This window comes from Heptranchias perlo, chromosome 1, assembly GCF_035084215.1.
Source record: "Heptranchias perlo isolate sHepPer1 chromosome 1, sHepPer1.hap1, whole genome shotgun sequence".
Lineage (NCBI taxonomy): Eukaryota > Metazoa > Chordata > Chondrichthyes > Hexanchiformes > Hexanchidae > Heptranchias > Heptranchias perlo.
In genome coordinates this window covers 58207947-58229406 of record NC_090325.1, presented here as the reverse complement: position 1 = coordinate 58229406, position 21460 = coordinate 58207947, and the positions used below count along the sequence as shown (strand labels likewise).

At 47.9% G+C, this 21460-nt stretch overlaps 1 protein-coding gene across 1 annotated transcript in view; it reads right to left on the bottom strand.

Moving 5' to 3' along the window:
• The window catches only part of LOC137328374 (probable phospholipid-transporting ATPase IM), a 206246-nt gene that overhangs the window by 164972 nt on the left and 19814 nt on the right, over positions 1–21460 (bottom strand). The window contains exon 7 of the mRNA XM_067994373.1: positions 5808–5869. Within this exon, the coding sequence (XP_067850474.1) occupies positions 5808–5869 (62 nt within the window). The remainder of the gene's footprint in view (positions 1–5807; positions 5870–21460) is intronic.

The window sequence follows — 21460 nt, the reverse complement described above, 5'->3', positions numbered from 1 at the left end:
GATCTGATTGACCTGATATTTTAGGAGGGCTGGGATTTTGAAAGTAACTGAGACTGTTTCCCGAACTGGGGGAAACACTCCCAGTTCAAATGGACGTGTTGCAGCCATCAGCCTGTGGCAGCTGCAAAGGTCCATTTGACAGGTGCGGGGTGGGGGGAAGACCCTCACTCATTGCAGGAGGCCACTCTGTCACTTTGGACAAAGTTTGGCCTCCACCACCCTGCTCCTAACAATTAAATTCACAAACTTGCACACTTACCTCGGTGTCCAGACACATTTACCTACCTTGCGGACCCTCTCAAATGTACATCTTCCAGATGGGGGCCGCCGTAGCTGCAGTCATGACCTCCTCGGAGGGCGAACAGCATCACCATCCTCACCGTCCACCTCTGACACGTGGAGCTCCACAACACAGTGCTGTGACACATCTACCTGCACAGCAAGGGGTGGGGGGCAACCACAGAAAGAGATGCGTCGCAGAGGGCACTACCCTCGCCACAGGGTCTACAGACCGAGGCTCAGCTTCCTGGACCTCTCTGAGCAGCAGTGCACATGGAGGCTCAGAGTCACTCGACATGTAGTCGTGGACAACTGCAGCTTCCTTCATGCCGAGCTGCTCCCGGCTGGCCCGAGCACCATCTTCTTACCTGTCGCTGTCAAAGTCACCACTGCCCTCAACAACTTCTCCTTCGCATCCTTCCAGGGTGCCACCGGGGACATTGCCGACATCTCTCAGTCGTCTGCACAAAAGAGCCCTGCAAATACACCTACACCCACTCTGCAGTGACACAATGGGTGGCATCAAGTGTGCGTGTTCATGGTGAACCCCATGAAAGGGACCTATTCCACATGCCAGTCATAAATGGGCAAGACGTGGCAGTAGTGGTGATAATAATAATATTTATTGTGCATGTGAAAGAAAACAAATATAAATAAAAAACATGACAAATCGTCAGACACTCTTGTGCATTCCCTTTGTGCTCACAAAACCTTCGCCTTGCATTTCCGGGAACCCCTACGTGGTGCTACCCCTATGGCTTCAGCAGAGGTAGTGGCAGGTTGCTCTTGTTCATGCCCTGACCGATGAGATGCTTTGGGCCGACTCCCTCTGGGTTTCAGTGCCCGTGAGGGCCCCTCCAAAGACTGCTCCACCTGCACCTGTGCAGGGGCAGACTTGGCCACCTGGAGAGGGGGCAGCATTGCGGGTACTGGTTGAGAGGGGGGCAACAGGTGAGACGTGGGAGCGCTTTGAGTGGCATTCCCACTTCCATGTCCCCTTTCACCATCATCCCTCTCGTGGCCCAGGCCCACATCACTCCTTCCACCCTGCTGGACGGCAGTTTGGAGGACTTGTGTGAGGTCTTGGAAGGCCACCTGTAATGTATCTGTCAACCTATTCAAGGCGGCAGAATGTTGCTCACCCTGAATCCGAAGGGCCGTTGTCAGAGCCTGAATGGACTCATTGTTGAGCCGTGCCTGACGCTCGAGGGAGGCTAGCCTTTCCTCCATCGCAGACATTCCCACACCTACCCGCGACACCATCTCAGAGATGCCTTCACGTCCCTGCAACACTATCTCGGAGATACCCTCCTGTACCTGTGCCACCATTCCCCTCATGAAGGAGTCGGACTCCTCCATCCTCTGCGCGATTGTGGAGAGTGCGTGTGGCAATGTGCTGCTGCCCCTCGACGACTCTCCTTTTCACGGATGGCCCCCAGGGTTCAGCATCTGGGTCCGGCTGAGCAGAGCCTGGAGAAGAGTGCTTCCACCGACGCGGACTCTCCACGGCTGCCCCTGCCACCAGGGTCTGCTCGTGCTCACATGTGCGTGGTGACTCACCATGTGCAAGCCCAACTGAGTGAGGACGGGGACCCACCGACGTGTGTGTCTGCGCTGGTGAATGCATGGCTCAGATGTGACGATGGACCCTCACAGGCCGGCAGGTCCTCTGAGAAATCGCCTTCCACGGTCACGGCGCTCGCAGATGGCCCTGCAAGAGAACGGAAAGCAATATTAGGCATGTGGACAGATGTTGAGGTGCTGCAGATGCCAAGTGATGCTAAGATCAATCGCTATCATGAGTGCTGAGTGTTAGCTCTCTGTCACCGGCCGCTTGTGCAATCCCAGCCTCGGCATCCGCCACAGACAGGCACTCCAGCGTGCGGCTGATCTCCAATGCCTGCTGCTCTGCGTCGGTTAGTGCCACCTGGTGTGGCGGGCCCCCTCCGGTCCGTGCCCTCTCCCGGGCGTTCTGGCATCTCTTCTCCTATCAAAGCAAAACACAGAGGTGTGATTGAGTAGTGGTTGCATGGTGAGCCACTGCATGCATTGGTGTGGGTGGGGTTGAGCGTGAGGGAGATGCATGGGAGGGTGCGTGTGCAACATAGCCATGATATTGTATGAGGATTGGGTTGCGTGGTAGTGTTCGAATGGGGACAGGGGCGGTGAGTACGTGCAGGCGGGGTTGTGTGGTGGTGGAGATGATGTGGAAGACGGAGTGTGGGAGAATGCATAAGTATACTCACTTTGGCTGACCTGGTTAGGTCATTAAATCTCTTCCTGCACTGGACCCAGGTTCATGGCACATTGCCGCTGCTGGTGACCTCTTCAGCCACCTCCAGCCAGGCCTTCTTCGTGGTGGAGGAAGGGCACTTCCTCCCATTAGACAGGAAAAGGATTTCCCTCCTCCTCCTCATCCCATCCAACAGCACCTGGAGTGAGGAGTCCGAAAATCTTGGGGCAGCCTTCCCTCTGGCCTGCTCCATGGTTCAGCATTGGTTGTTTGCTGCACGAGGAGCATTGGTGGACTGCCCCTTTAAATAGGGCTCCTCCAGCCGACAGACCTTGCTGCGCATGCGCAGTCCGCCCGCCGCGCAGCTTTCCAGCGCGAAACCCGGAAGCACAGGTAAGTGGCTCCAATTAGCCTGCGATTCTGTGCAGAGCACACTGATTTGTCGACCCCTCGTTGAGAACCCGCCGCCCTGCTAATATCGAGCCCATAGTATCGTGGTATGCTACAGCACAGGTGGAGGCCATTCGGCCCATCGTGCCTGTGCCAGCTCTTTGAAAGAGCTATCCAATTAGTCCCACTTCCCTGCTCTTTCCCCATAGGCCTGTAAATTTTTCCCTTCAAGTATTTATCCAATTCCCTTTTGAAAGTTATTATTGAGTCTGCTTCCAGCCCCCTTTCAGACAGTGCATTCCAGATCATAACAACTCTCAGCATAAGAAAATGTTTCCTCATGTCGCCTCTAGTTCTTTTGCCAATCACCTTATGTGTCCTCTGGTTACCGACCCTTCTGCCACTGGAAACAGTTTCTCCTTATTTACTCTATCAAAACCGTTCATGATTTTGAACACCTCTATTAAATCTTCTCTTAATCTTCTCTGCTCTAAGGAGAACAACCCCAGCTTCTCCAGTCTGAAGTCCCTCTTGTCTGCTATCATTCTAGTAAACCTCTTCTGCACCCTTTTGAAGGCCTTGACATCCTTCCTAAAATGTGGTGTGCAGAAATGAACACAATACTCCTGCTGAGGCCTAGCCAGTGTAGTATAAAGATTTGGCATAACTTCCTTGCTTTTGTACTCTATTCCTCTATTAGTAAAGCCCAGGATCCCATATGCTTTGGTAACAGCTGTCTCAACTTGTCCTGCCACCTCCAAACATGTACACGCAGGTCTCTCTTTTCCTGTACCCCCTTTAAAATTGTACCATTTAATGTATACTACTTCTCCTCATTCTTCCTACCAAAATGTATCACCATAGTTCTCTGTGTTAAATTTCATCTGCCATAAGTCTGCCCATTTCACCCGTCTGCCTATGTCCTCCTGAAATCTGTTACTAATCTCCACATGGTTTACTACATTCCCGAGTTTTGTATCAACTGCAAACTTTGAAATTGTTCCCTGTATACCCAAATCCAGGTCGTTAATATGTATCAAAAAGAGCAATGGTCCTAATACCGAACCCTGGGCAACACCACTGTATACTTCCCTTAGCCTATTTTGTATCCACGCTGCCAATGTCCCTTTAATCCCATAGGCTTTAATTTTGCTTACAAGCCTATTATGTGGTACTTTATCAAATGCCTTTTGAAAGTCCATATACACAACATCGACTGCATTACCCTCATCAACCCTCTCCGTTACTTCATCAAAGAGCTCAATCAAGTTAGTCAAACACGATTTTCCTTTAACGAATGCATGTTGATTTTCATTTATTAGCCCATACTTTTCCAAGTGCCAATTAATTTTGTCCCGGATATTGGGGGTGATTTTAAACCCCAAGAACAGGTGGGTTGGGGGCGGGTGGGAGTTGAAAATAGTTGTTTCTTGGGTCACGACCGCAACCCAGCTTCATTTCCAGGTTTAACATTGGCACATAAAAGTACAGGCTTCCCACTGAGAATGCAAAGTCCGAAAACTTTGCAGTTGCGATCCAAAAAAACCAACTATTTTCAACTCCCACCCGCCCCCAACCCACCCATTCTTAGGGTTTAAAATCACCCCCATTGTCTCTAAAAGTTTCCCCACCACCGACGTTAGACTAACTAGCATGTCATTGCCAGGTTTGTCCCTCTCCCCTTTTTTGAACGGGAGTGTAAAATTTGCAATCCTCTAGTAATCCAATACCACCCCCATATCTAAGGAGGATTAGACGATTGTGGCCAAAGCCTTCACAATTTCTACCCTTACTTCCCTCAGTTACCTAGGGTGCATCCCATCTGGACCGGATGACTATTCTACTTTGACCATTGACGACTGACATGCTATATTCAGCCACAGAACCTCAAGTATAAAACAAGAGCTAAATATTGAAGGAGAAAAATCAAACAAGAAATTGGTAGATGGGAAGGAATCAAGCAGAAACAATTCAGGGTGGGTCTGTGCAGGCCTATCTCCGACAGACTCCAGGTCACTGAAGAAGGTCAGGATCACAGAAAGAAGCATAAGAAGTACATCAGGTCTAGATAATGAAGAAAGCATTCCCACTCCTTTGCATGAATCTTTTTATAAATTTCTTGGTTGTGTTTTTAAAGACATGCATTTTCTTTCATTAATTTATGCTAGGTTTCTTTATTTCCATCTGCCAATTCATACAGCAAATGTTCTTTCGCTGTTCTGTACGCTTAACATGATAGATGCTGGAATATGGGATTAGAGTAGACAGGGCTGATGGCCGGCGCGGACACGATGGGCCGAAGGGCCTCTATCCGTGCTGTATAACTCTATGACTCTATGACTCTATGTGAGGCCACAATGGTGATTTTTTAAAAAAGAATAAAACCTGAAGATGTTTGAAGGATCAGGCAAACGCAGTCACATAATGTTAGGTCTTGCGCCACTGTTCTTAATTATTCACATTTCATTATGTTCACAGTGCCACCTGCAGGCGCAGTCTCTTTGGCATTTTGAGCCCACTCACCATTTTTAATATATAACAGATTTGTAGTTAAATAACAAAACTTACAACAACTTGGGAAACAGAAAAACAAAGTTAGCTGGAGCACATGAGTCTCTCCAGTACAGGCTAGGAGCTAGGAGACACAAAACTGAGGCAAGACACCAATACAACTAGTAGGAGGCTACAGTTACAGCATCACATACTTACATTGGCAGTTTCCATTATAAATGTGAACATATGAATTTATAATGAGAAAAAAATGTCAACAAAGTGTGACAAAAATGTGACAACAGGCAGTAAAGTTCTGTAGACAGGAAGTAAATGAAGAACATGATTTTTGATAATTATTGATAGATGTTCTACTTGAGAAAAACAAACAAGTAGCAATAAGGGTATGACTTACTTCCCATTGATGAGAACCATAACCTCCCGATTGTTGACTTGGTTGTCACTCTTGTAGCGATGCTGGAAGGTTAACCAAACGATACAAATCAGTAAGTTCATACAGAATTGCTACCTAAATACATAGGCTCAGATATCAGTGGGGAGGCGGGATGGCAGCAGGAGGCGGGGGGGGGGCGATTGGGCGCGTGGGTAACCCGCCCAATAAAATCTGTCCATTCCCCACGCGATCGTGGGTAAATTGGAGCCACTTAACGTGGCTTTCGGGTTTGCCGTCGGAAAGCTGCGCAGCGGGCGGGACTGCACACCCGCATCACAGGCTGTCAGCTGGAGGAGCTCTATTTAAAGGGGTAGTCCTCCAATTGCTGCTCCTGGAGCAAACACCCAAATAGTACATGGAGCAGCACAGGGGAAAAGCTGCTCCTAGATTTAGTGATGCTTCACTCCAGGTGCTCCTGGATGGGGTGAGGAGGAGGAGGGATGTGTTCTACCCGGCGGACGGAGGAAGTGGCCTGCCTCTGCCACCAAGAAGGCCTGGCTCGAGGTGGCAGAGGAGGTCAGCAGCAGCAGTAACATCTCCTGCATCTGGATCCAGTGCAGGAAGCGCTTCAATGACTTAACTAGGTCAGCCAAAGTGAGTACACTTACTCATTCTCCTTAATTCCATCTTCCACATCAGCGCCCCCACCCCCCAACTCATTCTGCACTGTCAACTCTATCACATCACTCCTCACACCCACTCAAAGCTCAACTAACCTGCACTTCCTCACCTCCCCATTCCTCACCCCACCACCACCACTCAACCTAATCCTCATACAACATCATGGCTCTGTATCACACTCACCCTCTGATGCAAATGTTTCATGGTCAGCCACACCTAAACCAATGCATTCATCGGTTGGCCACGTCACCATCACTCACTCATGCGTCTGTACTTTCTCCCCTTATAGAAGAGAGCCCAGAATGCACGGGAGAGGGCGAGGACCACAACAGATAGTCATCCTCACAGACGCAGAGCAGGAGGCGCTGGAGCTGAGCTGCACCCTCGAGTGCCTGTCCGTCGGGGATGCTGAGACTGGCACCCGACAAACGTCTGGTGACAGAACTTTAACATTCAGCACTCACAACATGAATTGATGTTAACATGCCTTGCCATCTTCAGCACCTCAACATCTGTCAACATGCTTAATATTGCCTTCTGTTCTCTTACAGGGCCTTCAGCGACCGCTGTGACGGCGGAGGGCGATTCCTCAGAGGACCTGCCGGCCTCACATCCTAGCGAGCCATCCACCAGCGCAGATACTCACACCTCAGTGGGTCCCCGTCCTCAGTTAGTTGGGTTGGCGCCTGGTGAGTTACCACACACAAGTGAGCATGAGCAGACACTGGTGGCAGGGGCAGCTATGGAGAGTCCGCGTCGGTGGGAACACTCATCTCCAGGCTCTGCTCAGCTGGACGCAGATGTCGAACCCTAGGGGCCATCCTTTAAAGGAGAATGATCAAGGGGCAGCAGCACATTTGCGAGGTGCTGCAACAGGTGCCACGCGCACTCTCCACAATCGCGCAGAGGATGGAGGAGTCCAACTCCTGCATGAGTGAAATGGTGGCATAGGTACGGGAGGGAATCTCTGAGATACTGTCACAGGGACGTGAGGGCATCTCTGAGATAGTGTCGCGGGTAACTGCGGGAATGTCTGTGATGGAGGGAAGGCTAGCCTCCATCGAGCTTCAAGCACGGCTCACAAATGAGTCCGTTCAGGCCCTGACAACGGCCGTACGGACTCAGGGTTAACAACATTCTGCCGCCTTAAACAGGTAGGCAGATACACTAGCACTGGCCTTACAAGGCTTCACACATGTCCTCCAAACTGTCGTCCAGCAGAGTGGTAGGAGTGGTGTGGGCCTGACCCAGGGGAGGGATGATAGCAAAAGGGGACATGGAAGTGGGGACGCCACTCAAAGCGCTCCCATGTCTCACCCGTTGCCCCACTCTCAACCAGTACCCGCAATGCTGCCTCCTCTCCAGGTGGCCGAGTCTGACCCTGCACAGGTGCAGGTGCAGCAGTCTTTGGAGGGGCCCTCATGGCCACCAAATACCAGAGGGTGTAGGCCCAAAGCATCTAATCAGTCAGGGCATGAACAAGAGCAACCTGCCACTGCCTCTGCTGCCGCCACAGGGGATTCACCACGTAGAAGTAGTCGGAAGCGAAAGGCAAAGGTTGTGTAAGCACAAAGGGGATGCACAAGGATGTTTGATGGTTGGTAATGTTTTTTATTTATATTAGCTTTTTGTTAAACACACATTAATTATTATTATTGTCACCACTACTGCCACATCTTGGCCATGCTTGACTGGCTTCTGTAATAAGGTCCATTCATGAGGTTCACCATGGGGCTGGTGTGGCCGTTGCTCTATCCAGGTGGTGAGGACTGGACTCTTCACACTATCTGATGTTAGGAGAACAGTTCACACATCAGTGACTCCCCAGCTTCACGAGCAGCCAGGTGAGCCGCTGTTCTGCCCGCGGGTTGCATCTGCTCCTCCTCCTCCTCAATGTGGGTGGCAGATGTGGATTGGGCTTCCTCAAGCAGCATCCCTCTCTGTTGTGCTACGTTGTGCAGAGCACAACACACGACTATAATGCGTCCCACTCTGTCTGGTGTGTATTGAAGCGCTCCCCCAGAACGATCAAGGCACATGAAGCGCATCTTGAGCAGCCCTACAGCATACTCAATTGTAGATCTGGTAGCGATGTGGCTGTCGTTATATCGACACTGTTGCTTGGTGGTGCGGTTCCTCAGAGGTGTCATGAGCCATGTGCGCAGTGGGTATACCTTATCCCGAAGGAGGCAGCCCTTGAGTGTGTTCAGTGTGTGGAAGGGGGGCGGTATCTTGGACTCCCGAAGGATGAAGGAATCGTGGCAGCTGCCAGGGTATCCGGCGCACACATGAAGGAATCTCTTGCGGTGGTCACAAACGAGCTGAGTGTTGATGGAGTGATAGCCCTTCCTGTTGATGAACAGTCCTGACTCGTGTGGAGGTTCTCGTATTGCTATATGGGTGCAATCATAGAATCAAAGAAAATTTACGGCACAGAAGGAAGCCATTCGACCCGTTGTGTTCGCGCCGGCTGAGAAACGAGCCTCCCAGCCGAATCCCACTTTCCCGCATTTGGCCCGTAGCACTGCAGGTCATGGCTCTTCAGGTGCACATCCAGGTATTTTAAAGGAGGTGAGGGTTTCTGTCTCTACCACCCTCTCAGGCAGTGAGTTCCAGACCCCCAACACCCTCAATTTTACCAAACAGAGAAGTGATTTAGCAGAAGTAAACTGGAAACAACTACTTGAAGGTAAATCAGTGTCAGAGGAATGGAAGACATTCAAAGGGGTGATTGAATGGGTTCAGGGTAAACATGTTCCCACAAAGAAAAAGGGAGGGGCTGCCAAATCTAGAGCCCCCTGGATGTCAAGAAGCATTCAGTGTAAGATAAGGCAGAAAAAGAAAGCCTATGATAGACACCGGGAACTCAATACTACGGAAAGCTTAGAGGAGTATACAAAGTGCATGGGTGAAGTGAAAAAGGGAAATTAGGAAATCAAAGCGAGGGCATGAAAAAGTATTAGCAGGTAAAATCAAAGAAAACCCAAAGATGTTTTATAAATACATAAAGAGCAAGAGGATAACTAAGGAAAGAGTACAGCCTAATAGAGACCAAAAAGGTAAACTATGTGTGGAGGCGGAAGATGTGGGTATGGTTCTTAATGAATACTTTGCATCTGTCTTCAGAAAGAAGAGGGATGATGCAGGGATTGAAGTTAAGGAGGAGGAGTGTGAAATATTGGATGGGATAAACATAGTGAGAGAGGAAGTAGTAAGGAGATTATCATCTTTCAAAGTGGATAAATCTCAAGGGCCAGATGAAATGTATCCCAGGCTGTTAAAAGAAGCCAGGGAGGAAATAGGGTGGTAATAGTAGGGGACTTTAACTTTCCCAACATTGACTGGGACAGCCATAGCATTAGGGGCTTGGATGGAGAGAAATTTGTTGAGTGTATTCAGGAGGAATTTCTCATTCAGTATGTGGATGGCCCGACTAGAGAGGGGGCAAAACTTGACCTCCTCTTGGGAAATAAGGAAGGGCAGGTGACAGAAGTGTTAGTGAGGGATCACTTTGGGACCAGTGATCATAATTCCATTAGTTTTAAGATAGCTATGGAGAAGGATAGGTCTGGCCCAAAAGTTAAAATTCTAAATTGGGGAAAGGCCAATTTTGATGGTATTAGACAGGAACTTTCAGAAGTTGATTGGGAGAGTCTGTTGGCAGGCAAAGGGACGTCTGGTAAGTAGGAGGCTTTCAAAAGTGTGTTAACCAGGGTTCAGGGTAAGCACATTCCTTATAAAGTGAAGGGCAAGGCTGGTAGAAGTAGGGAACCTTGGATGACTCGGGAGATTGTGGCCCTAGTCAAAAAGAAGAAGGAGGCATATGACATGCATAGGCAGCTGGGATCAAGTGGATCCCTTGAAGAGTATAGAGATTGCCGGAGTAGAGTTAAGAGAGAAATCAGGAGGGCAAAAAGGGGACATGAGATTGCTTTGGCAGATAAGGCAAAGGAGAATCCAAAGAGCTTCTACAAATACATAAAGGGCAAAAGAGTAACTAGGGAGAGAGTAGGGCCTCTTAAGGATCAACAAGGTCATCTATGTGCGGAACCACAAGAGATGGGTGAGATCCTGAATGAATATTTCACATCGGTATTTACGGTTGAGAAAGGCATGGATGTTAGGGAACTTGGGGAAATAAATAGTGATGTCTTGAGGAGTGTACATATTACAGAGAGGGAGGTGCTGGAAGTCCTAACGCGCATCAAGGTAGATAAATCTCCGGGACCTGATGAAATGTATCCCAGGACGTTATGGGAGGTTAGGGAGGAAATTGCGGGTCCTCTAGCAGAGATATTTGAATCATCGACAGCTACAGGTGAGGTGCCTGAAGATTGGAGGGTAGCAAATGTTGTGCCTTTGTTTAAGAAGGGCGGCAGGGAAAAGCCTGGGAACTACAGACCGGTGAGCCTGACATTCTGAGGGACAGGATCTACAGGCATTTGGAGAGGCAGGGACTAATTAGGAACAGTCAGCATGGTTTTGTGAGAGGAAAATCATGTCTCACGAATTTGATTGAGTTTTTTGAAGGGGTAACCAAGAAGATAGATGAGGGCTGTGCAGTAGACGTGGTCTACATGGACTTCAGCAAAGCCTTTGACAAGGTACCGCATGGTAGGTTGTTACATAAGGTTAAATCTCATGGAATCCAAGGTGAGGTAGCCAATTGGATACAAAATTGGCTTGACGACAGAAGACAGAGGGTGGTTGTAGAGGGTTGTTTTTCAAACTGGATGCCTGTGTCCAGCGGTGTGCCTCAGGGATCGGTGCTGGGTCCGCTGTTATTTGTTATTTATATTAATGATTTGGATGAGAATTTAGGAGGCATGGTTAGTAAGTTTGCAGATGACACCAAGATTGGTGGCATTGTGGACAGTGAAGAAGGTTATCTAGGATTGCAACGGGATCTTGATAAATTGGGCCAGTGGGCCGATGAATGGCAGATGGAGTTTAATTTAGATAAATGTGAGGTGATGCATTTTGGTGGATCGAATCGGGCCAGGACCTACCCTGTTAATGGTAGGGCATTGGAGAGAGTTATAGAACAAAGAGATCTAGGAGTACAGGTTCATAGCTCCTTGAAAGTGGATAGGGTGGTGAAGAAGGCATTCAGCTTGCTTGGTTTCATTGGTCAGAACATTGAATGCAGGAGTTGGGATGTCTTGTTGAAGTTGTACAGGGCATTGGTGAGGCCACACTTGGATTACTGTGTACAGTTCTGGTCACCCTATTATAGAAAGGATATTATTAAACTAGAAAGAGTGCAGAAAAGATTTACTAGGATGCTACCGGGACTTGATGGTTTGACTTATAGGGAGAGGTTAGACAGACTGGGACTTTTTTCCCTGGAGAGTAGGAGGTTAAGGGGTGATCTTATAGAAGTCTATAAAATAATGAGGGGCATAGATAAGGTAGATAGTCAAAATCTTTTCCTAAAGGTCGGGGAGTCTATAACGAGGGGGCATAGATTTAAGGTGAGAGGGGAGAGATACAAAAGGGTACAGAGGGGCAATTTTTTCACTCAAAAGGTGGTGAGTGTCTGGAACGAGCTGCCAGAGGCAGTAGTAGAGGCGGGTACAATTTTGTCTTTTAAAAAGCATTTGGACAGTTACATGGGTAAGATGGGTATAGAGGGATATGGGCCAAGTGCAGGAAATTGGGACTAGCTTAGTGGTATAAACTGGGCTTCATGGACATGTTGGACCGAAGGGCCTGTTTCCATGTTGTAACTTCTATGATTCTATGATTCTATGAAATAGCGGAGGCTTTAACAATCATTTTCCAAACATCACTGGATACAGGCATAGTGCCGGAGGAATGGAGGACTGCTAACGTTGTACCGTTGTTTAAAAGGAGAGCGAAGGATAGACTGAGTAATTACAGGCCAGTCAGCCTAACCTCAGGGATGGTGGGCAAATTATTGGAATCAATTCTGAGGGACAGGATAAACTGTCACTTGGAAAGGCACGGATTAATCAAGGACAGTCGGCACGGATTTGTTATGGGGAGGTCGTGTCTGACTAACTTGATTGAATTTTTCGAGGAGGTGACAAGGAGGTTCGATGAGGGTAGCGCAATTGATGCAGTCTACATGGATTTTAGCAAGGCTTTCGACAAGATCCCACATGGCAGATTGGTCAAAAAAGTAACGGCCCATGGGTTCCAAGGGAATGTGGCAAATTGGATCCAAAATTGGCTCAGTGGCAGGAAGCAAAGGGTAATGGTCGACAGGTGTTTTTGCGACTGGAAAGCTGTTTCCAGTGGGGTGCCGCAGGGCTCGGTACTAGGTCCTTTGCTTTTTGAGGTATACATTAACGATTTGGCTTAAACGTAGGGGGCATGATTAAGAAATATGCGGATGACACAAAGATAGGCCGTGTGGTTGATAGTGAGGAGGAAAGCTGTAGACTGAAGGAAGATATCACAGACTGATCAGATGGGCAGAAAAGTGGCAAATGGAGTTCAATCCGGAGAAGTGTGAGGTAATGCATTTGGAGAGGGCAAACAAGGCAAGGGAATACACAATAAATGGGAGGATACTGAGAGGTTTAGAGGAAGTGAGGGACCTTGGAGTGCATGTCCACAGATCCCTGAAGGTAGCAGGACAGGTAGATAAGGTGGTTAAGAAGGCATATGGAATGCTTTCCTTTATTAGCCAAGGCATAGAATATAAAAGCAGGGATGTTATGCTGGAACTGTATAAAACACTAGTTAGGCTACAGCTTGAGTACTGCACACCGTGAGGGTGCAGAGGATATGTACGAGGATGATGCCAGGGCTGGAGAATTCTAGCTATGATCATAGAATGGATAGGCTGGGGTTGTTTTCCTTGGAAGAGAGGAGGCTGAGGGGTAATTTGATTGAGGTGTACAAAATTACGAGGGGCCTAGATAGAGTGCATAGGAAGGACCTATTTCCCTTAGCGGAGGGGTCAATAACCAGGGAGCATAGATTTAAAGTGATTGGTAGAAGAATTAGAGGATTACACCCTGCACCGGTGGAAAGCCAGCCACAGCGTGGAATCCCACTGCCCTCTCCGTCTGGCTGAGATCGTCTATGGGGAAGTTGACGTAGTGCGAGGCCCTGCGAAACAAGCCGTCGGTGACATGCCTTATGCACTTTTGTGCAGACGACTGAGAGGCCCCCGGCGATGTCCCCGGTGGCACCCTGGAATGATCCAGAGACAAAGAAGTTGAGGGCAGTGGTGACTTTGACAGTGACAGGTAAGGAGATGCTGCTTGGCCCAGCCGGGAGCAGCTCGGCATGAATCAGGCTGCAGATGTTTGCGACTACCTGGCGGCTGACTCCGAGCCTCCGTATGCACTGCTCCTCAGAGAGAGCCAGGAAGCTGAGTCTCGGTCTGTAGACCCTGTTGCGAGGGTAGTGCCTCCTGCGACGTCGCTTTCTGTTGTTGCCCTCCGTGCTCTTGTGCAGGTGCCTGTGGAGCAACACTGTGTTGTGGAGCTCCACATGATAGAGGTGGACGCCGTGCCTGGCAAGGCTAGTGATGCTGCTCGTCCTCGGATGAAGTGGTGAATGCAGCCATGGCGCCCCCCCCATCCTGACGGTGTGAGTTTGAGGGGGTTTGCAAAGTAGGTAAATATGTTTGCACAGCTTAGTTCTGGGTGGAAAGTAACAATTTTGAGTGAAAACACAAAGGTCTTGCAGCCAAAATTTTGTCTGAAGTGACAGAGTGCCCTGCTGCAATAATTGAGGTTTTCTCTCCACCTGTCAAATAATTATTTGCATCTCCCTCTGGCTGCTGGCTGAAACACGTCTGTTGCAACTGGGAGTGGTTCCCACAGCACGGGAAACACGCTGAGGATCCTTCAAAATTGCACCCCTGCCAAAATGTCTGCTCAATCAAGTATTTCAAGTACTTTAACTATCTATCAAACTATGCAAATGATCATCCCACCAGCTTTAATTGCCGGTGGGACTCCCACATTCGGGAAGCGCGCGCGCACCCAAACGCATCACTGGGGAACCTGGACGTCAGCGGGTTGGAGCCAGGCTCCGAACCCGTCCGGATTTTAGCGATTTTCGGAGCCCCCTCGCCCCCTCGCCCCCTCGCCCCCGATACACCCGCTCTGTCATCCGAAAATTGGCTCCATAGTGTTTTGCATTCATATTATGCTAAAAGGGCTGCGCTTTCTGACTCAGTCTAGCATGTCACCAATTACAATCAAATTAATGCATTTTATATCTCAACATTTGTTAATAATAATAGTGACCTATGTCTCATACAGCTGTACAGGTGAATTCAATCAGCCCAGCAGCAACAAACTGATTTAGACTTGCAGAAGTATACTTTAATAGATAAGGCTTTGAGGTAAACTAAATAGGACTATTCTTAGTTGTCACTGAGTACACACAGGATATCAGTTCTCTTTAAATGATTTTGCCTTTGTCATTTTAATATTTAAATAATGGGCAGAACTTTCGACTTCAGCGTGCATAAAAGAGGTGGTAGCGGATCAAGCACCCGTTACATTCATTGCCTGATTTTCTTTTCCATTGAAGTTAATGGAAGGAAAATCAGGCGGAGTGTATAATGGGTGGCCCTTCTGCTACCACCCATTCTACGCCGCAATGAAATTGAAAGTTCCACCCAATGATTCTTATCCTGAAGTAAAGAGTAAAATCCTGGTGGCCAGAGATTGGGCTTTCTTACCATAAAAACTTGTGTATGTCCTCTTCAAAACACAATGGTTACTTATATTGGACTGAGATCAATAATACATATTTTATGGTGAGCTTGCAGTTTCCAGTGACCAGCAACTAACAACTGATGTTACAGAATATGTTCACAGAAAATATGTCATGTTACTTTGACTTCAGTTATGCTCTGGCCATACACATTTAAAATTATAGGAAAAACAATAAAATTGGAAATCCTGTAATAAAAATGTTAGATACTAAAGTTTAATTTATCACTGGTGGTAAACCATCTAGAAATTTATAAAAGAAGAAGTTTTTACAGACCTTATGCACTTCTCCAAACAACACCAATTGGCATTTATATAGCATCTTTAATGTAAAAAAGGTTACAAAGTGCTTCATAGATATGTGAATGGGAAACAGACACCAATTCAGAAAAGGAGAGATTAGGAGAGATGACCTAAAGATTGGATGAAGAGATGGGTTTGGAGGATTTTTTTAAAGAAGGAGAGAGGTACTGAAGTGGAGGGATTTAAGAAGGGAATTCCAGAGAGCAGGACCAGGTGGTTGAAGTCTATGCTACCAATAGCTGTGCAAAGATAAGGAACTTGCACAAGAGGCCGGAGTTAAGAGGAATGAAGAGATCGGGGAAGGATGTAGAGCTGGAAGCGATTGCAGCGATAGGCCAGGGCAAGGCCATTTCAAGTACTTTCGAAGAGTCGTCATTTTTGTAATGTAGACAAAAGTGGCAGCCAATTTGCACAATGGTCCCACATACAGCAACGACTGCATAATCTGTGATGTTGGTTGAACTAGAAATGTTGGCCAGCGCACCTGCCCTGCTCTTTTTTAAATAGTGCCCTGGTATCTTTTACTTCCACCTCAACAGGCAGACAGGACCTCCGTTTAATATCTTATCTGAAAAACAGTACCTCTGACACTCCCTCAGTACTGAACCAAAGTGTCAAACTAGATTATGTGCTTAAGTCTCCAGAGTGGGACTTGAACCAACAACCTTCTGGCTCAAATGCAAAAGTTCTACCTCTGAGTCAAGGCTGACACCTAACGGGATCAAGGGCGTACTAAAGATAAAGGATTAATAGCTACAAGTGGCTTTACATCCTGTTTGTCCCGTAGATTGGAAATATGCAAATGTGGTACCCGTATTCAAAAGAGGTGACAAAATAGGCTTAACTAAATTCTATGCAAAATAATGGAATTGATTATTACGAGAAAATTTGAGGATTATCTGTACAACAACATAGTCAACATAGCCAGAGATGGGGGAAGATCCTGCCTGATCACCCTCCTTAACTTCTTTGAGGAAGTAACAGCCATGTCGAATGTGAAACACAAGGACAAGTTATCAAGAGATCACAAGATACTTATAGATGAGGAAGGCCATTCGGACCATTTTAATTGATCCATCCAAAACAACCCTATATCTCTCTCCCCAATTGCTATATCTAATGGTGTCTTAAATGATTCCAGAGTTTTTGCTTTTGCGACTCTGCCGGGATGACCATTCCAGATGATCATTCTCTGTGTGAAGAAGAACCTCCTGATATCAATTCCAAAGTTACCTTTTACTAGTTTAAACCTGTCTTCTTGTCCCACCTCCACTGTTCATTTTTAATTAATGTTCTGGATTAACATTTATCATATCATTTTCTATCTTGTTTACCTCTATAAGATCACATTTTATATGCCTCCTTGCTAGGCTGAAAAGCCCAGGTCTCTCCAGTTTTTCCTCACAACTGAGATCCCTGACAGCCTCATCGTTCTACCCCTCACTGCCTCCAGTGCTTAAGTGTTTCACTGACCGGAACTGGACACAATACTCAAGGTGCAATCTGACTGGAGCACAGTTTAATCACAACTTCCTCTGACTTGTACTCTCCTGTTTTGGTTATGTAGTTCAAAATTCAATTGGATTCTCGATTGTAGGGACATGTTCATCGAATCAGAGATTTATGGCACAGAAGGAGGCCATTTGGCCCACCGTGTCTGTGCCGGCTGAAAAAGAGCTATCCAGCCTAATCCCACTTTCCAGCTCTTGGTCCACAGCCTTGTAGGTTACGGCACTTCAAGTGCATATCCCAGTACTTTTTAAATGTGATGAGGGTTTCTGCCTCTACCACCCTTTCAGGCAGTGAGTTCCAGACCCCGACCGGCCTCTGGGTGAAAACATTTCTACTCAATTCCCCTCTAATCCTTCTACCAATTACTTTAAATCTGTATCCCCTGGTTATTGATCTCTCTGCTAAGGGAAATAGGTCCTTCCTGTCCACTCATCTAGGCCCCTCATAATTTTATAAACCCCATACTTAAGAAAAGACATACTTGCTCTCGAGGCAGTACAAAGAAGGTTCACTCGGTTAATCCCGGGGATGAGGGGGCGGACATATGAGGAGAGGTTGAGTAGATTGGGACTCTACTCATTGGAGTTCAGAAGAATGAGAGGCGATCTTATTGAAACATATAAGATTGTGAAGGGGCTTGATCGGGTGGATGCGGTAAGGATGTTCCCAAGGATGGGTGAAACGAGAACTCGGGGGCATAATCTTAGAATAAGGGACTGCTCTTTCAAAACTGAGATGAGGAGAAACTTCTTCACTCAGAGGGCAGTATGTCTGTGGAATTTGCTGCCCCAGGAAGCTGTGGAAGCAACATCACTAAATACATTTAAAACAGAAATCGACCGTTTCCTAGAAGTAAAGGGAATTAGGGGTTACGGGGAGCGGGCAGGAAATTGGACATGAATTTAGATTTGAGGTTAGGATCAGATCAGCCATGATCTTATTGAATGGCAGAGCAGGCTCGAGGGGCTGATTGGCCTACTCCTGCTCCTATTTCTTATGTTCTTATGTTCAATTAAATCTCCCCTCAGCTTCCTCTGTTCCAAAGAAAACAAAACCAGACTATCCAATCTTTCCTCATAGCTGAAATTTTCCAGTCCTGGCAACATCCTCATAAATCTCCTTTGCATCCTCTCCAGTGCAATCAAATCTTTCCTGTAATGTGGTGACGAGAACTGTATGCAGTACTCTAGCTGTGGCCTAACTAGTGTTTTATACGGTTCTAGCATAATCTCCCTGCTCTTATATTCTATGCCTCAGCTAATAAAGGAAAGTATCTCATTTGCCTTCTTAACCACCTTATCTACCTGTCCTGCTACCTTCAGGGATCTGTGAACTTGCACTCCACGATCCCTCTGATCCTCAACACTTCTCAGTATCCTCCCATTTATTGTGTATTCCCTTGCCTTGTTTGCCCTCCCCAAATGCATTACCTCACACTTCTCCGGATTGAAATCCATTTGCCACTTTTCTGCCTACCTGACCATTCCATTGATATCTTCTGCAGTCTACAGCTCTCTTCCTCACTATCAACCACACGGCCAATGTTGGAGCTGATTTTCACTTTGAACGGACATCATGCAGTCAGCAGGTAGTGCAATTGTACCAATGTCCTCCGTGAGAAAACAAAACCATTTTGATGATTGGGCCTCATTTACATTTCATGGTCGAGCTGCAAGCTGTTTGCATTGAGTTTCTGGAGGCAGCAGTGGTCTCAATACTGGGCCCTGAGAAAATCCAGTCAGTACCCTCCCACCACCACCCCCCCCACCACCGCCACCCTAGAATTGGGAATGGCCCTGGGAGTCCTTAACAACGACTCCGGACGCCATGAAATCTCATGGCATCAGGTCAAACATGGGCAAGGAAACCTCCTGCTGATTACCACCTACCACCCCCCCTCAGCTGATGAATCAGGAGCAAGCACTGAGGGTTTGTACTCTGGGTGGGGGGCTTCAATGTCCAACACCAAGAGTGGCTCGGTAGCACCACTACTGACCGAGCTGGCCGAGTCCTGAAGGACATAGCTGCCAGACTAGGCCTGCAGCAGGTGGTGCGCGAACCAACACGAGGGAAAAACCTATTTGACCTCGTCCTCACCAATCTAACTGTCGCAGATGCATCTGTCCATGACAGTATTGGTAGGAGTGACCACCGCACAGTCCTTGTGGAGACGACGTCCCATCTTCACACTGAGGACACCATCCAACGTGTTGTGTGGCACTACCACCGTGCTAAATGGGATAGATTCAGAACAGATCTGGCAGCTCAAACCTGGGAATACATTAAGGCGCTGTGGGTCATCAGCAGCAGCAGATTTGTATTCCTGCACAATCTGTAACCTCGTGGCCCAGCATATTCCTCACTCTGCCATTACCAACAAACCAGGGGATCAACCCTGGTTCAATGAGCAGCGTAGAAGAACATGCCAGGAACAGCATCTGGAGTACCTAAAAATGAGGTGCCAACCTGGTGATGCTACAACATAGGACTACATGCATGCTAAACAGCGGAAGCAACATGCTATAGACAGAGCTAAGCGATTCCACAACCAACTGATCAGATCAAAGCTCTGCAGTCCTGCCACATCCAGTCGTGAATGGTGGTGGACAATTAAACAACTAACGGGAGGAGAAGGCTCTATAAACATTCCCATCCTTAATGATGGCGGAGTCCAGCACATGAGTGCAAAACACAAGGCTGAAGCGTTTGCAACCATCTTCAGCCAGAAGTGTCGAGTAGGCGATCCATTTCGGCCTCCTCCCAAGATCCCCACCGTCACAGAAGCCAGTCCTTCAGCCAATTCGATTCACTCCACGTGATATCAAGAAATGGCTGAGTGCACTGGATACAACAAAGGCTATGGGCCCCGACAACATCCTGGCTGTCGTGCTGAAGGCTTGTGCTCTAGAACTAGCCGCGCCTCTAGCCAAACGGTTCTAGTACGCCTACAACACTGGCATCTACCCGACAATGTGGAAAATTGCCCAGGTATGTCCTGTCCACAAAAAGCAGGACAAATCCAATCCGGCCAATTACCGCCCCATCAGTCTACTCTCAATCATCAGCAAAGTGATGGAAGGTGCTGTCGACAGTGCTATCAAGCGGCACTTACTCACCAATAATCTGCTCATCAATGGTCAGTTTGGGTTCCGCCAGGACCGCTCAGCTCCAGACCTCATTACAACCTTGGACCAAACATGGACAAAAGAGCTGATTTCCAGAGGTGAGGTGAGAGTGACTACCCTTGACATCAAGGCAGCATTTGACCGAGTGTGGCACCAAGGAGCCCTAGCAAAATTGAAGTCAATGGGAATCAGGGGGAAAACTCTCCAGTTGCTGGAGTCATACCTAGCATACAGGAAGATGGTAGTGGTTATTGGAGACCAATCATCTCAACCCGAAGATATTGCTGCAGGAGTTCTAGGCCCAACCATCTTCAGCTGCTTCATCAATGACCTTCGCACAATCATAAGGTCAGGAATAGGCATGTTCGCAGATGATTGCAAAGTGTTCAGTTCCATTCGCAACCCCTCAGATAATGAAGCAGTCTGTGACCGCATGCAGCATGACCTGGACAACATCCAGGCTTGGGCTCATAAGTGGTAAGTAACATTCGCCCCAGACAAGTGCCAGGCAATGACCATCTCCAACAAGAGTGAGTCTAATCACCTCCCCGTGACATTCAACGGCATTACCCTCGCCAAATCCCCCACCATCAACATCCTGGGGGTCACCATTGACCAGAAAATTAACTGGATCAGCCACATAAATACTGCGGCTACAAGAGCAGGTCAGAGGCTGGGTATTCTGCGGCGAGTGACTCACCTCCTGACTCCTCAAAGACTTTCCACCATCTACAAGGCACAAGTCAGGAGTGTGATGGAATACTCTCCACTTGCCTGGATGAGTGCTGCTCCAAAAACACTCGAGAAACTCAACTCCATCCAGGACAAAGCAGCCCGCTTGATTGGCACCCCATCCATCACCCTAAATTTTCACTCCCTTCACCACTGGCGCACTGTGGCTGCAGTGTGTACCATTCACAGGATGCACTGCAGCAACTCGCCAAGGCTTCTTCGACAGCACCTCCCAAACCCGCGACCTCTACCACCTAGAAGGACAAGGGCAGCAGGCACATGGGAACAACACCACCTGCACGTTCCCCTCCAAGTCACACACCATCCCGACATGGAACTATATCGCCGTTCCTTCATCGTCGCTGGGTCAAAATCCTGGAACTCCGCATCTAACAGCACTGTGGGAGAATTTTCATCACACGGACTGCAGCGGCTCAAGGCGGCGGCTCACCATTACCTTCTCAAGGGCAATTAGGAATGGGCAATAAACACTGGCCTTGCTAGTGATGCCCATATCCCATGAATGAATTTTTTTTTAAATTACCCTCCAACCAGTACCTATTATTTTCTATCCATACCCAAGTTTGCCCTGAATCACCAGAGCTTTAAGCTT